Source organism: Misgurnus anguillicaudatus, chromosome 19 (genome assembly GCF_027580225.2).
Source record: "Misgurnus anguillicaudatus chromosome 19, ASM2758022v2, whole genome shotgun sequence".
In the NCBI taxonomy this organism is placed as follows: Eukaryota; Metazoa; Chordata; class Actinopteri; order Cypriniformes; family Cobitidae; genus Misgurnus; species Misgurnus anguillicaudatus.
In genome coordinates this window covers 28,653,080-28,668,315 of record NC_073355.2, presented here as the reverse complement: position 1 = coordinate 28,668,315, position 15,236 = coordinate 28,653,080, and the positions used below count along the sequence as shown (strand labels likewise).

The window sequence follows — 15,236 nt, the reverse complement described above, 5'->3', positions numbered from 1 at the left end:
TCAGCTTGGTTACAAACAATAGCCTACTTAAAAAATCTTCCTTTGTGTTCATCAGAACAAAGACATTTATAAAGGTTTATAACCACATAAGGCACAAAATAATGAGAGAATTTTCATTTTTGGGTGAACTATCGCTTTAAACCCATGGTTGGTTTAAATAAAGACAAACCAAGTCATTTCTAACCATTTAAAAATATTTGAAATTCCCAAGCACTTCAGAATGTAAAATCAAATGTCCAATGATTATGTTCATTACTGCAGCTAACATGTTCATATTATATACTCTTAATATCATACTTTTTATTAACACAGTTCTCTGATTTTTAAGCTGAGAAATAAATGTATGCACAAACCAATAAGAAGAGTGAACGGAAATATGAATATTTGTGTTTACATTACATTATTTCAGATGTCTCTCAGGAAATCATCTAATTTAAACACATTTTTGCATTTTAATGAGGAGGGGGAATGATGCCATCTGAAGCAAGTGTGACTTTAATTATGTTTTGGAGTTTTTAATCACCACTGAGTGAGGTTTCTTTCAGTTGAAGAAAACCAGAGATAGAGACAGCATCCGAAAATAGACCATACTGCCCTCTTTTGGTAAGACCACCCTTAGCCATTAATGAATAAAAACCACAGCATCCAGCCAGGGGCTTCCAGATGGGCAGTGCTGAGGAAAAGCAACGTACTCAAGCCACTGAGAAAGGAGGAGAATATCTTGAAGCTCTGTAGAAACCTGTATGCAGTCAGACAGAATGAAAGTCACTTTCACAGGTTTGGCCAGTTTTGTGGCCACCTTTGGGGTCCTCAGCTTTGTGGGTCTTGTTCTGGCAATCGGAACTGATTTTTGGTACATCATTGACACTTCTAAGAGAGAGAACAGCTCGTCAACGTCCCTGAGCTCACATTCTGGACTTTGGAGGACCTGTAACTGTAAGTTATATGACATGTTGGTTTATTTTATGAAGGCACTTCTCTTTGGTTGATATTTTTGGTATGGTTTTCACATGAATGTATAGATGCATGAAGTTATTCTCTCTTACAGTTCATAACCAGTGCTGGCCATTTATGAATCCTTTTGGAGCAGCAAGAAACTTATCAGATTCACAAAGGCAGATACTAAGTAAGATACGAGTCTCATATCATTATTTAATCATCCTCATAATCCTCTATTTGTAACAGAAATACACTTAGCAAACCATATTTTTTTGGTCATTATAATTTATCAAATATAACAGTCAAAAGTTCAGGGTCACTTCCTAAATCATTCATCCTTTATTTTAGTTTTTGTTCATTATAAAATGAAAGAATATAAAAAAAATCACAAATATATTATATGGTATAGCAGCCCTTTATATACTATTTATAAAAATCAACCAAACCCCTCATGCATTTTATATGGTATTAAAAGAGCTCCCATCTATGTGGGGCTCTTATTGGCTGATTTTCTTAATTTATAGGTCCTTAAAGGGACACTTAACCCAAAAATTAAAATGTTGATCATGTTGTTTACATCTGTATGACTTTCTTCTGTGGACCCTCTTCCATGCAGTCTTTTATTTTGATTGTGATTACTCAGTGAGAGAGGTTTTCTTTGTAATAATGAGATGTATTGGTAATAATGTGATGATGTCGTGATGTTTGGAATGACCCAAGGGTGAGTAAATGACATTTATTTTATTATTCAATTAGTTTACTACAGTGAACCCCCTAAAGTACAACCCCTATTAATTTATAACAAGGAATAAACATAATATGAAACAGCACATATTTTACATATATGGTTTTTTTATTACTGTATTTTATCTGTTTTGCATCTTAGAGGAACCACATGTATATACTAGGTTGGCTGCACACTTAAAAAACAGCTACAAATTAACCAGACCAATAGAAATCTGTATAGATTTGTAAAGGGCACTGAGATGTGTAAATCTAAGTATGCATTTATGCATTGACACAACAACAGGGTTATTATCAAGACTATATATTAACAGAAAAAGCATTATGTAAATGTATAAGAAACAAATTTCACATAATTGCTCTATTATCTTTTGATTTCCATGGAAACACTTTTAAATCTGAGAGAGAAAACAGCTGTGCTGAAACACAGCTGCAACAAGTGCACTGTTATATGCCCTTCATTGCTAATTTTTTTAAGCCCGACTGCCAACAGAACCCGCAACATTATTTTACTTTGTTTTTCTCTCATTATCTCTTATTATGGCTTTTGGGCATATCCTATACTAATACATCATTTCAAATGATTGTGTTTCTGGTGTTGCCAATCTAGTCTCTTTAGTGTCAAACCCTCACCAGTAGTTTGTTTTGCAATGGGCCAATAAATGTAGCATTGCAATCATTTACATTCTGCAGACTGCAACATATTTTATGGTATTGAGAATTCCAGAAAACCACTGAGGACACAAAACTATGTGAAAAGAAGCCAAACAAACTGTTTGCTCATCTATGATGTATTCAGAGTTTATATTCATATACTTTGTTTTTCAGGTCTTACTCAGCCAATGCATATACATAATGCTTGACTTAAATTCACACATCATATCACAAAAACAACAAAGGTTGTAAGTCTTACATTATTTCAGGTCCAATACCCTTAGGCAGACTCGAATTAGATTCTGTTTCTCCTTTGAACAATAGACTCAATAAATCTGGCTTGGCTGGGTGTTGCTTAGATATTATCGTCCACATAGGGCTTAAGTAAGTAACAGCCCCTAAAGATTTAATATGTAATTCCCCAGCATCAATTTTTTGTGTGGAAGATAACCCTTATTATAAAGAAATGCCTTATATGTGTTTAATGATATCATATACATCATGTACAAACATTTTTTCCAATGTGTATTGTTATTTCTTTTCTAGAAATGTTTAGAATGGTGCCAAAAATACAGGTTTAATATGAATGAAAATCGCTTGTCCAATGAAATCCCTTAATTATAATGTGGCAGCATGTCACCATCTACAGTGCCAGTTGTGTATACAGTATTTGTCGATGTCTAAACACTGGGCTTTGTACAGAAGTAAACGTGATTGATCCTTTACTTGAGAAATGAAAAATCATTACTTTTTGACATTAACATGAGCAAATAGTATTTTTCCTACTATTTTATATTAAAGTAAAAGGGCACCTTAATGCATTTTTCAGTTGAAGACGGATATTGGCATCTTTTTTGTTGTTGTTCATTTAGAAGCCATTAGAGAAAATCAATAACCTTGAGCACTCATACCACCTTTAATCTCAATGACTTACAGATGCACAAACTCTGTTTTTCCTTTCTGTTTAAATCTTACGTAATGTCTAATCAATATACAATTTTGGCTCTGTATACTGCAAAAATGATTTCCAACAGTATAAAAAAAGCTGTATTTACGGTCACATTATACAACATTAATAAAAAATATGGACAAAATAGGAAATTGTAAAACTGCAGATTTATAATGAAAAAGCAATAGGTTGTGCATGAGATCAAGTTTACCGTTTGAAATCAACTGCCACACTTCTCTATCACCCACCATGTGTTAAAGGAATAGTCTACTCATTTTCAATATTAAAATATGTTATTACCTTAACTAAGAATTGTTGATACATCCCTCTATCATCTGTGTGCATGCACGTAAGCGCTGGAGCGCGCTGCGACGCTTTGATAGCATTTAGCTTAGCCCCATTCATTCAATGGTACCATTTAGAGATAAAGGTAGAAGTGACCAAACACATCAACGTTTTTCCTATTTAAGACGAGTAGTTATACGAGCAAGTTTGGTGGTACAAAATAAAACGTAGCGCTTTTCTAAGCGGATTTAAAAGAGGAACTATAATTTACGGCGTAATAGCACTTTTGGGAGTACTTCAACTCGCCTGAAAAGTCCGCTCCCCTAACTCTCATAATGGGAGAGGGAGGGTGTTACTGCGCCGAGTCGAAGTACTCCCACAAGTGCTATTACGCCATAAAATATAGTTCCTCTTTTAAATCCGCTTAGAAAAGCGCTACGTTTTATTTTGTACCACCAAACTTGCTCGTATAACTACTCGTCTTAAATAGGAAAAACGTTGATGTGTTTGGTCACTTCTAACTTTATCTCTAAATGGTACCATTGAATGAATGGGGCTAAGCTAAATGCTATCGAAGCGTCGCAGCGCACTCCAGCGCTTACGTGCACGCACACAGATGATAGAGGGATGTATCAACAATTCTTAGTTAAGGTAATAACATATTTTAATATTGAAAATGAGTAGACTATTCCTAAAATACTTTGCTGCCTTAACATTTTTTATGTTGAATCAACTCGGATTTACAAGTCATTTTAACTTACTATTATTTATCTTGACTAGAGATGAGTTGTTATAACTACAGGTGAGTTGTTACAACTTATAAAATATAGTTGAGAAAAGTCAACTTCATTTTATAAGTAGTGACAACTCATCTCTGTTGACATGACTTGTAAATCTGAGTTGATTTAACAAAAAGTTTTAAGGCAGCAAAGTATTTGTTACGGTGTGAGATCCTGCTCAGAAGGTCACACTTTTTCAAGCACCAAGGGAGTAAATGAAAACAGAATGTTCATTTTTGGGTGAACTGTCCCTTTAAGCTGTTCTGTAAATTAGTAGTTAGGACATTGATCAGGGGTGCGTTTCCAAAAGCATCATTATGGTCATTGTTACTATTGAACTCTATTGGTAACAACTGTATCTAACAAATGTCAACAAAATGTTCACTTAAAAAATCTCACAATGAAAGGAAATGAAAAAGGCAGGTGTCGACCAGGCTCGCACACGCATGGAATTGTGGGACAGGACGATGTAGGTATCTCAGGAGCCAGGAAGTAATGCCTTGATGCCTTCCTGCCTTGGAATGCTGCCTCAGAAGGCTGCAATTTAGAGTTTTGGGGAGCAGCCATTGTTTCATCACCATCCCCATCACCTGTCCTCATTTGTTTAATTATTGTCTTCACCTGCTCCCTGTAATTATCCCTGTGTATTTAAGCCCTAGCCGTTTCTCAATATGCGTTCTTGTCTGTACTTGCGTTCTTGTGGACATGTGAAACGTCATCAGTCACGGCCCAAGTACTGTTCCAATTCAAAGTTCGCATCAAGCCCAAGTTCACATAAAATCCCCGGATGTTGCTACGAAGGACACAAGTCCGAGTTTGGCGTACTTGGTATTGAGAAACGGCTCCTGTGTTCTCCCTTTGTTGAATCTCGTCTATGTATATTCCAAGTTAAGTTCTGTTTCCTGTATTAAACCAGTTTATTTATATTATTAAAGTTACTTCATCATACTCCTCGTCTTCTCCATCTGTGAATCCTGAAATGGCAAATAAAGGTACAAAGCTGTACTAAAAAAAGTACACTTTAGTATCTAAATGGTGCATAGTGGTACCTCAAAGCAGCGTTTTTACTTTTTTATTCTTAGACAGGTATACCCTATCTCAGGACCACCACGGTTACTTTTTGCGCACAATGCAAAGCTCATCAAGTATCAATACATTTCGCCCATCGTGTGTGGCTCGTCATGTCAAAATATGTGTTTCGTGCATCATGTGAACCTATGTGCATCATGCGTAATTTCAAAATACGTGCCTGCTGCAGTGCATACGCTTCAATTTTTGATAAAAAAGAATGTTTGTGTTTGCCAGATACTAGCTTAATCTCATGTGTAATCAGAGTTTACTGTTAAAGGTGCAGTGTGTAGATTTTAGCGGCATCTAGTGGTGAGGTTGTAAATTGCACCTTTCCCTTTTGAAGCACAAACACAAGCTATGGTAACCGTCATAGGACAAACATGTCATTGTCTGAGACTACATAGTGACAAATGCAATATAGATTAATATAGATTAGTTTTTCTGTTTAGGGCTACTGTAAAAACATGATGAAGCAAAATGGTGGCCTCCATGTAAGGGGACCCGCTGTGTATGTAGATAAAAACGGCTCATTCTGAGGTAATAAAAACATAGTTATCTATATTATGTTGCATTGCTGTCAAAACATCTTTCTAAAATTTGCACACTGCACCTTTAAGTTAGTGTCTTGCAAGTATTTTGTGAATGTAAGCGTCTCTTTTATCATAAACCCTTTTAATGCATGTGCAGCAGGCACGTACTTTGACATGACACATGCACATAGGTTCACATGACGCACCGAACATATATTTTGAATTCATATTGAGAAGTCACTTCTCAGGACCCATCAAAATATTTTTTTAAATACATTAATACAAAAAGAAATGTGTTCTTTTTTTAGAATAGAGTAGTTTATATTTTTATTGTCATTACACATTATTAGATTGATGGACAGACACTATATTCAGTTCACATAAAAATGATATTCAACTGAAATGTTTCATAAACATATAACAATATTTAAGGTGATTTTCATTATGTACTTTAAACACCAAAACATCTCAGAAAGGTATTGGTCCTGACTCCTGCCTGTTATTGATAGATAATATTGGTGGCATTTTACAAAGCACATCATAAAAAATGAGTCATCATCTATGTCCTAGTATGTCAGTGAGTCAAGGTCCTTACCAGTGCCTGAACTTGTGATATATAGATTCACATTTTAAAGAAAGCTGATTCACAGAATGTTACATGCAAATACAAAATATAATTTTAGCTTATTTGCTTAATTTGCTTCATCTTATCTCAACCCTCTGCAGGATCACAGGAAGACTGAATGGCGTTGTTACTGTACCTGGAAACTATACAACATTTACAAAGTATCAAGAGCTGAGCTCTGACCACCACAACCTACACAAAGAAAACCAAATTAGCTTTTCATGTTCAGTCATCTGGGTCCTCATGCATGGCTCCCAGCTGTGTCCTTTAATAATGATAGTCTAATTGTCATTACCAGGGTTTGACTGCACCAAGAACAAGAGTAAGAATAGGTCATTATGACCCAGCGGCATCTAATATATTCTTGTTCAAATATGTTCATGCATGACCTCAAATAACGTAATAGCAAAGCTGTCAAAGTATTGCAATTTGTAAAATCTGCGCGTGCTTAAATGCAGCTGGGTGGCACGAACTGTAATTTCATACAATGTCAAGTAATGAAACAAACACCATGGAGCCCCTGCTCTTTTTTTTCTCCCTAAAGCTGAAATGAGGGTGATTAGCTTTATTGTTTTATATTCAATGGGAAAATATTTTCAGGAACGCAAAGAAAAGGAAACTCACAAAATAACACTTAAGCTCACATTTTTAACAATTGCCCATATAGTCAAGCTGCGATTGTTTGCAATGGTAACAAAGGACATACAGCCTATTTCCAATTAGCATTAGAGAAAGACACAAAGACACAATAAAAAAAGAGCATTTATTGGCTAGGATTTTGCGTACCGCCTACTGACATATCCAGACTTTCTCTTTCCAGACATGCAAGGTACGTTCATAGTCCTGTTGCCTCTCAGCGTGATCGTGCTGTTTGTTGGAGGGATGCTGGGCTTCATCAGCATGTTGGCTCGAGCTTACCTGCTGCTACTCTTGACTGGAGTGTTGCTTCTCTTTGGTGGTGAGCATCACACTCGCATCCGCCTCCGACTGTCACTAAATATTGATTGTACCAGGGTCATGCTTCAAAAAGCATCTGCATTATTAAAAAAGAAAAAAAATCTTAGTCCAGTCTAAAAGTTTTCTTTAGTTCATTCTGGTTGTTTGTTTTGTTTCTGTTAGATTTGTATTTTATACTTTGAATGTTATTTTTAACGTTGGAGGCACAAATATGATAATGCAGTAAACCTGATACCCCCACACCCAAAGAGTGGTCTGTTCTAGTTTGGAGGACCTAAACTTAACATAATTAAAAAATAAAAATACTACAGTGTTATAATTTTACAAAAACATACAGTATATTGATATTATATTAAATTATTTAAGCAATATCGCTCGAGTAGGAGTGTGATATAGCTCTATATCATCACGGCTGTGATTAGGCCAGAGCAGGGCTCAAAATTAACTTTTTTATTTGGTAGCACTGGTGCTCCCAACTTTAAAGAGTTAGGAGCACCAGCAAAAATTTAGACGCATCCATCCCAAAATTAAAAAGCACCACAACTACAATTTAAATGTTAATAGATTTATTTTATTAAAAATAAAACACCACCACCGGGCTTTACACATCCTATGGCCAGCATTTAAAAGTTGGTCTTCTATTTTATTTTATTTTTTGCTGCATAAATTCCTAAATTAATACCCAAATGCTGTTGAAATAGTATAGCAGCAATAATAATTTAACAATTACAGGTCACATGATTAAGATTACATAGAAAATCTAGCAAACACGTAAAACACTGATTAATTGTGACATTACAAAAGTGACCCTAATATAGAAGGCTAATATATATTGGTATTGATAACTGCATTACCAGGATGCTTTTACTACTAAATAGGCAATGTTTTAAAAAATACAACAAAAACATACCATCAGTATTGTCGTATTCCACAGCAACATGGACCACAAGGATGTTTGTCGAATGTCCATTCACCAGCGCATGCGCACATACACCATCAAACACACTTTGACAGACAGGTGGGTGTCTCCATCAATAATAAACACATTTGTCATGAGACGTCTTGTGTTTTTGGCACTTTCGCCATGTTTAAGCAAGGTACGTCTGGCGCTTAAAATGTTTTGATTCCGCCATTAACGCCGTTTTACAGGATTTACAGTAAACACAGTAAGCTACATTTTCATAGCGGAGACACTCGAAATCTTTAAGCCACTCTCTCTGAAAGGTTTAACGTCAACTCGTATTTTCCGGTGGTGGAGTTACATTTGAATCCGGATCGTCGTCAAAAAATACAGTAACCTTGGCTGTAATCGGCTCGCTCTCGTCATGCTCGCGACGCGTTCGTCTTTTCACATTTCCGCGCTTCACGGCAACAAGGAATGACTGACGCTCATATTAGCCAATCTGCGATCTTCATTAAACGCAAGAACTTAATGGTGAAATTTGATTGGTTATGTATCGTTGGAGAGAACACTGAACCTGGGGCAGCGCCAGCACGCAGGATCACAATCAACTCGCGTCACAACAAAATGGGCAGTCGCACAAATGCTCCCAAATATATATTTAAGGTCGCACAGATTAAATTTCGGTCGCATATGCGACCAAAATGGTCGCAATTTCGAGCCCTGGGCCAGAGGCACGAGGCCGCAGGCCGAGTGCCGGAGGCGGTCGCAGCCGTGATGATGTAGAGCTGTATCGCACGACTCCGAGAGCGATATTGCTTTTATACAACAGTTCGACGGCACACGTTTGAAAAACGAAAACTAGAAAACAACAACGGAGTTATTTTAAAAGCCTCTTTGTTTGAGAACTACTTCTTCCGCCACGGATTTGAGGGCGGCCAGAATGACAGGTAAAACTTTCGGCTGCTTTGAAGCTCATAACAACTCAATGGACGGAAAAGCCGTTTCTTTATATTACCGTTTCTTGGTCACAAAGTGTAGTTTTAAGATTAGTTCAGTCGAGAATGTATATGTATTATATTTAAATCTGCAGTCGATTAGTAAAGATAGCGCCTGTTTGAACGTTTGCTTAGTGAGATTCGGTACGAATGAGAACCAAAGCATGAGCGGACATCAGTGTTCACTCGCCCCGCTGACCACCGCCCTCTCTGGGCTACATCTCTGAAAGAGATACCCTGGCTCTCATGTTGGCCTTGTTTGTTTATGATCGTCAAAATGAGATCAAATCAGCAGTATTTGGTGTCATGATCAAACTATTACTTGTTTTTTAATTCATATTTAGTGTCTTTTGTGTTTGTTATTGTTTTGGCGCGAGGTAAAAGTTAATAAAACTATACTTGTGTAACGTTACTATTGCTTTCTTATTTATTCTTAACGCGATACGAGCACTCGATTATTATTATTAAACTTTGTTCTTGTCAGTACTATACAAAACGGTTTTTTATAAGTGTCAGAGAGATGTTTTTGCATGCTGCTTATAAATATACCAGTGGCGATATCTCATAACATGTTTTAATAGTCACGTCACGATACAGTAAATGATCAATGTCCACATTTAAAAGCTGCGGTGCTTACCTGCAGTTCCACAGTGTTTTCGCGTTCTGATAAAAGATATAGCTCCAGAAAAAAACGAGTGTTTATATTCCTCTTTCCAAGTGTTAATCGTCCACACGATGTGACAAGACATTTCTCCCATTAACTTTAACGTAACATACAAGAGCGCTGATCTTTGAAGGAATAATAACTTCCGATTGGGGATTCATAGACTGATTTATGAGCTAGTAAACTAATGAGACACACGGAGAGTGATTCAAACAGCGCGTCTGTGTTTTTCCATTCAGAGATGAGCCTGCTTAGGACCTCCATTCACTAGGTGGCGGAATAATACGAAAGATGAAGCGGTTACAGTGCCGTTATCAGTACAATATCGTAAAGCTCTTAGCCAATCAGATTCGAGAACCAGAAAGAACTGTTGTATAATGTAATATAAACATTTTAATTATAAAAAATCTACACGCACCCGAAGGATTATTAGGAACACCTGTTCCATTTCTCATTAATGCAATTATCTAATCAACCAATCACATGGCAGTTGCTTCAATGCATTTAGGGGTGTGGTCCTGGTCAAGACAATCTCCTGAACTTCAAACTGAATGTCAGAATGGGAAATACATTTTTAAGCAATTTTGAGCATGGCATGATTGTTGTTGGTGCCAGACGTATGGCGTAAGGTCTGAGTATTTCACAATCTGCTCAGTTACTGGGATTTTCATGCACAACCGTTTCTAGGGTTTACAAAGAATGGTGTGAAAAGGTAAAAACATCCAATATGCGCCAGTCGTGTGTGTGAAAATGGCTTGTTGATGCTAGAGGTCAGAGGAGAATGGGCCGACTGATTCAAGCTGATAAAAGAGCAACTTTGACTGAAATAACCACTCGTTACAACCGAGGTATGCAGCAAAGCATTTGTGAAGCCACAACACACACAACCTTGAGGCGGATGGGCTACAACAGCAGAAGACGCCACCGGGTACCACTCATCTCCACTACAAATAGGAAAAAGAGGCTACAATTTGCACAAGCTTACCAAAATTGGACAGTTGAAGACTTGAAAAATATTGCCTGGTCTGATGAGTCTCGGTTTCTGTTGAGACATTCAGATGGTAGAGTCAGAATTTGGCGTAAACAGAATGAGAACATGGATCCATCATGCCTTGTTACCACTGTGCAGGTGGTGGTGTAATGGTGTGGGGAATGTTTTCTTGGCACACTTTAGGCCCCTTAGTGCCAATTGGGCATCGTTTAAATGCCACGGCCTACCTAAGCATTGTTTCTGACCATGTCCATCCCTTTATGACAACCATGTACTCATCCTCTGATGGCTACTTCCAGCAGGATAATGCACCATGTCACAAAGCTCGAATAATTCTAAATTGTTTTCTTGAACATGACAATGAGTTCACTGTACTAAAATGGCCCCCACAGTCACCAGATCTCAACCCAATAGAGCATCTTTGAGATGTGGTTAAACGGGAGCTTTGTGCCCTGGATGCCACATAGAACTAAGGCAGTTCTGAAGGCAAAAGGGGGTCAAACACAGTATTAGTATGGTGTTCCTAATAATCCTTTAGGTGAGTGTAAATATTAACGTTTAGCTTTGTCTCACATTTGTTTAAATTGCCCCATTACAAAAAAGATTGTAAGATGAATATCAGGTTGATGGCCATATTTAAAGGTTAACCACCTCTTATTTCATACCACTTGTTGGTAAATTTAGACCCGGAAGCTTAAGTGTTTTTATGACATAATTTAAAAATTGACCCTGGGGCATACTAACAATGAGATACATTTTAGTTTGGACGTATACCAATGTTACAAATAAAAAAAACATACATAATTTATGAAAAAAAATGTATTCACTTGAAATTCATTTTAGGACCAGAATCTTACTTTAACAAGATTCACTCGGTACCTGAAAAGGAGCTGGGGGTTAAACCAATTTTTTGTGAGATTAAATCAGACACCATGGCAACAACTGAATGCTACATACGTAAACTCTGAACTTAATCAGACTGATATCCCAACATGCAATCAACGTAAAGCAGCGATGCCCCTAAATGTCACCAGATTACAGATCACAAGCATTCAATTGCTGGATTTCACAGAGATTATTCATCAGACTCTTCTTTGAGATGTAACCAGCATGATTTGATGGGCTCTGATGAGGGCTCTCAAAAGTTATGGGTTTTTTTAAGTGAAAAGATCACCCGCAACCAATGGCTTTTAAATGAAATGCTCCCCCAAAAATGTTGAATTTTGTTGACTACAATTGGGAATTGCTACATTAATGGTGGAACATAAGCTTTATTTACAAAATATATGTATGAATGTGTATTAAAAATTATAACTCTAAAGATACTGAAAAAACATCACAGAAATTGATTTCTATTAAAATACAATTAGCTTTTATCATTAAAACCATTACACATCTCCGTTTGTGTTTTGGGCATTATTCCAGTAGGATTTAAAGGGACATTCCACTTTTTTTTTTAAATATGTTCATTTTCCAGCTCCCCTAGAGTTAAACATTTGATTCTTACAGTTTGGGAATCCATTCAGCTGATCTCCAGGTCTGGCGCTAGCACTTTTAGCATAGCTTAGCACAAGCCATTGAATCTGATTAGACCATTAGCATCCCACTAAAAAATTTTCCTATTTAAAACTTGACTTTTCTGTATCATGTACTAAGACCGAGACTAAATTAAAAGTTGTGATTTTCTAGACAGATATGGTTAAGAACTATACTCTCATTCTGGCGTAATAATCAAGGACTTCGCTGATGTAACATGGCTGCAGCAGGCGTAGTGATATTACGCACTGCCCGAAAATAGTCCCCTTGGTTACTTTCAATAGCAGGGGACTATTTTCGGGCTGTGTAATATCACTACGCCTGCTGCAGCAGTACTTGATTATTATGCCAGAATGAAACTCTTTGGTTATTTTTTAGTGTGATGCTAATGGTCTAATCAGATTCAATGGATTGTGCTAAGCTATGTTAAAAGTGCTAGCGCCAGATCCGGAGATCAGCTGAATGGATTCCAAAACGGTAAGAATCAAATGTTTAACATTAGGGGAGCTGGAAAATGAACATATTTTCAAAAAAAGTGGAATGTCCCTTTAACCCTCAGAATCCAACTTGTCCTGAAAAAAAAGATGTTTGTAGATTGTCTGTGCACTACAGGGTTGATGTTTTACAAGCTATTTAAGAAAATAAAACCAGACGGACAATACATTGTAAAAATGACCTTAGGGCTCTTAGGGTTAATGGTCCCTCAAAAAAACAAAACAATTACCAGTAGAGACCTTCATATTTTTCATTACAAACAATAAAATTCCCATTTAAACTATTAAATTTAAAATTATTTCTGTGATAGTTTCTTTTAGGGAAAATAAACAAAACCTTAATTTCACTATAATGTAGTTTCGTAAAGCTTTGTAAAGCATATATTAAGCTTTTGCCTTTTGATCACAAGGTCATAAGAAACCTTCATTTTGTGTGTCCAGTGTATTGACTGGTCAAATGCTACACAACCTTAAGCCTCCCTCATGCTGTTCCAGGTGTAAATGACTTTCTATCTTTAGCTAAACACAATCGAAGTTATATTAAATCATATCCTGGCTTTTCCTAGCATTTTAATGCCACTAAATCAACATTTTTAAGGTCACAAAAAAGCACATATATCCATCATTAAAGTATAACTCCAGTAGGTTAATATATGTATTCTAAAGCAAACAATACATCTCTAAGGGGAAAAATGTTTAACATTTTTTAACAACAAGTTTTTTTTTGTGACCGATATGTTGAGTACTATTGTAAAGACAAATCAAAGACATTCCAATATGGTGGCATGACGATAACGTCAGATTTAATTGGTTGTTATGTGCCTTGTGATGAAACACATGTCACGAGAAATAATGATATTTGAATTTACTGCACTGATGTACTATGCTTACAATAATATACAAGGTAATATCGTTACATTACACAACGCTATAGTATCAGGTCTTCTAAGGTTTTTATTCCCTTTAGGTTGTGAGAGGATGGTTTACAAATGTATGTTTATCAATGTTTTTCTATTACTGTTTTTATAGCTGTGTTCTCATTGGCTGGAATCTGTGTCTACATGGCTTACTCCGCGGCCGCCTTTAAAGAGGCTGTGGTCATCTCTGGCCACAAAACCCTGGAGGACATCAACATTTACTTTGGATGGTCTCTGGTTCTGGCCTCTGTTTCTTTCATTGGAGAGCTCAGTACAGCCATCGGCTTCCTGTTGGCCTCTGCCAGAATCAGTCAACTGACCAATCATGAGGAAGATGAATGAATGGACTTATCTGACATAATCTTAATCATGCCTGTATCCTGAAGGCATGACACAATGTATGAAGTTTGTTTTACAAACATTTTTAATTAAAGGTGCAGTGTGTAAATTTTACAGTGGTCTAGTGGTGAGGTTGCGAATTGCAACCAACGGCTTAGTCCACGGCTCACCCCTTGCTTTTGAAACACATAGAGAAGCTACGATAGCCATCACCGGACAAACATGTCATCGTCGAAGACAACTTAGTTAAAAAAAATGTCCTTTAAGGGCTACTGTAAAAAAATGGCAGCACAAAATGGCGACTTCCATGTAAGGGGACCCTCGGTGTATGTAGATAAAAAGGTCTCGTTCTAATATAATAAACACATAACGGTTCATTATTAAAAGTCTTTATACACCCCTGATAATACAGTTTTGTATATTATTTTGCTTTTTTGTCAAAAGATCCTTCTAAAAATTACACACTGCACCTTTAAATTGTTCACATTAAAGGAATAGTTCACTTTCCTCCTCATTTTTTGTTATTTTGAGTCCGATTATTGTTTTTTAAAATGTGCTTTAAGCTACCAATAAAAGTGTAGTACTAAGAGCTCTGTTCAATACATTTTTTTTCTGTATTTATATAATACTTCTGCAGTATTCCATGAATGTTTTTCCAAAATCATTGCAGGAAAAGGTCCAGAGTCTATCTTTTCCTACAGACCGGCAGATAAGATCATCACTCATTTAAACACAAACAAAAGCAGATGCTTCTCCTAGTCCAGATGGCAGGAACTGTCCCTAACAAACAGCTTGTTATAAAATTATAAATGGATAACAGGAACAAAATTTCAGATGATAACACATTATTACTGAAATGAGGC

At 36.6% G+C, this 15,236-nt stretch overlaps 1 protein-coding gene across 1 annotated transcript; it reads left to right on the top strand.

The window, feature by feature from the left end:
* The first annotated feature begins 278 nt into the window (after positions 1–278).
* LOC129436180 (transmembrane protein 114) lies at positions 279–14,958 on the top strand. The gene is made up of 4 exons (XM_055194145.2): positions 279–936; positions 1,049–1,126; positions 7,397–7,534; positions 14,147–14,958. Exons 1-4 carry the CDS (start codon positions 744–746, stop codon positions 14,374–14,376), a joined length of 639 nt encoding a protein of 212 aa, XP_055050120.1. The 5' UTR covers positions 279–743; the 3' UTR covers positions 14,377–14,958.
* The last annotated feature ends 278 nt before the right edge of the window (positions 14,959–15,236 follow it).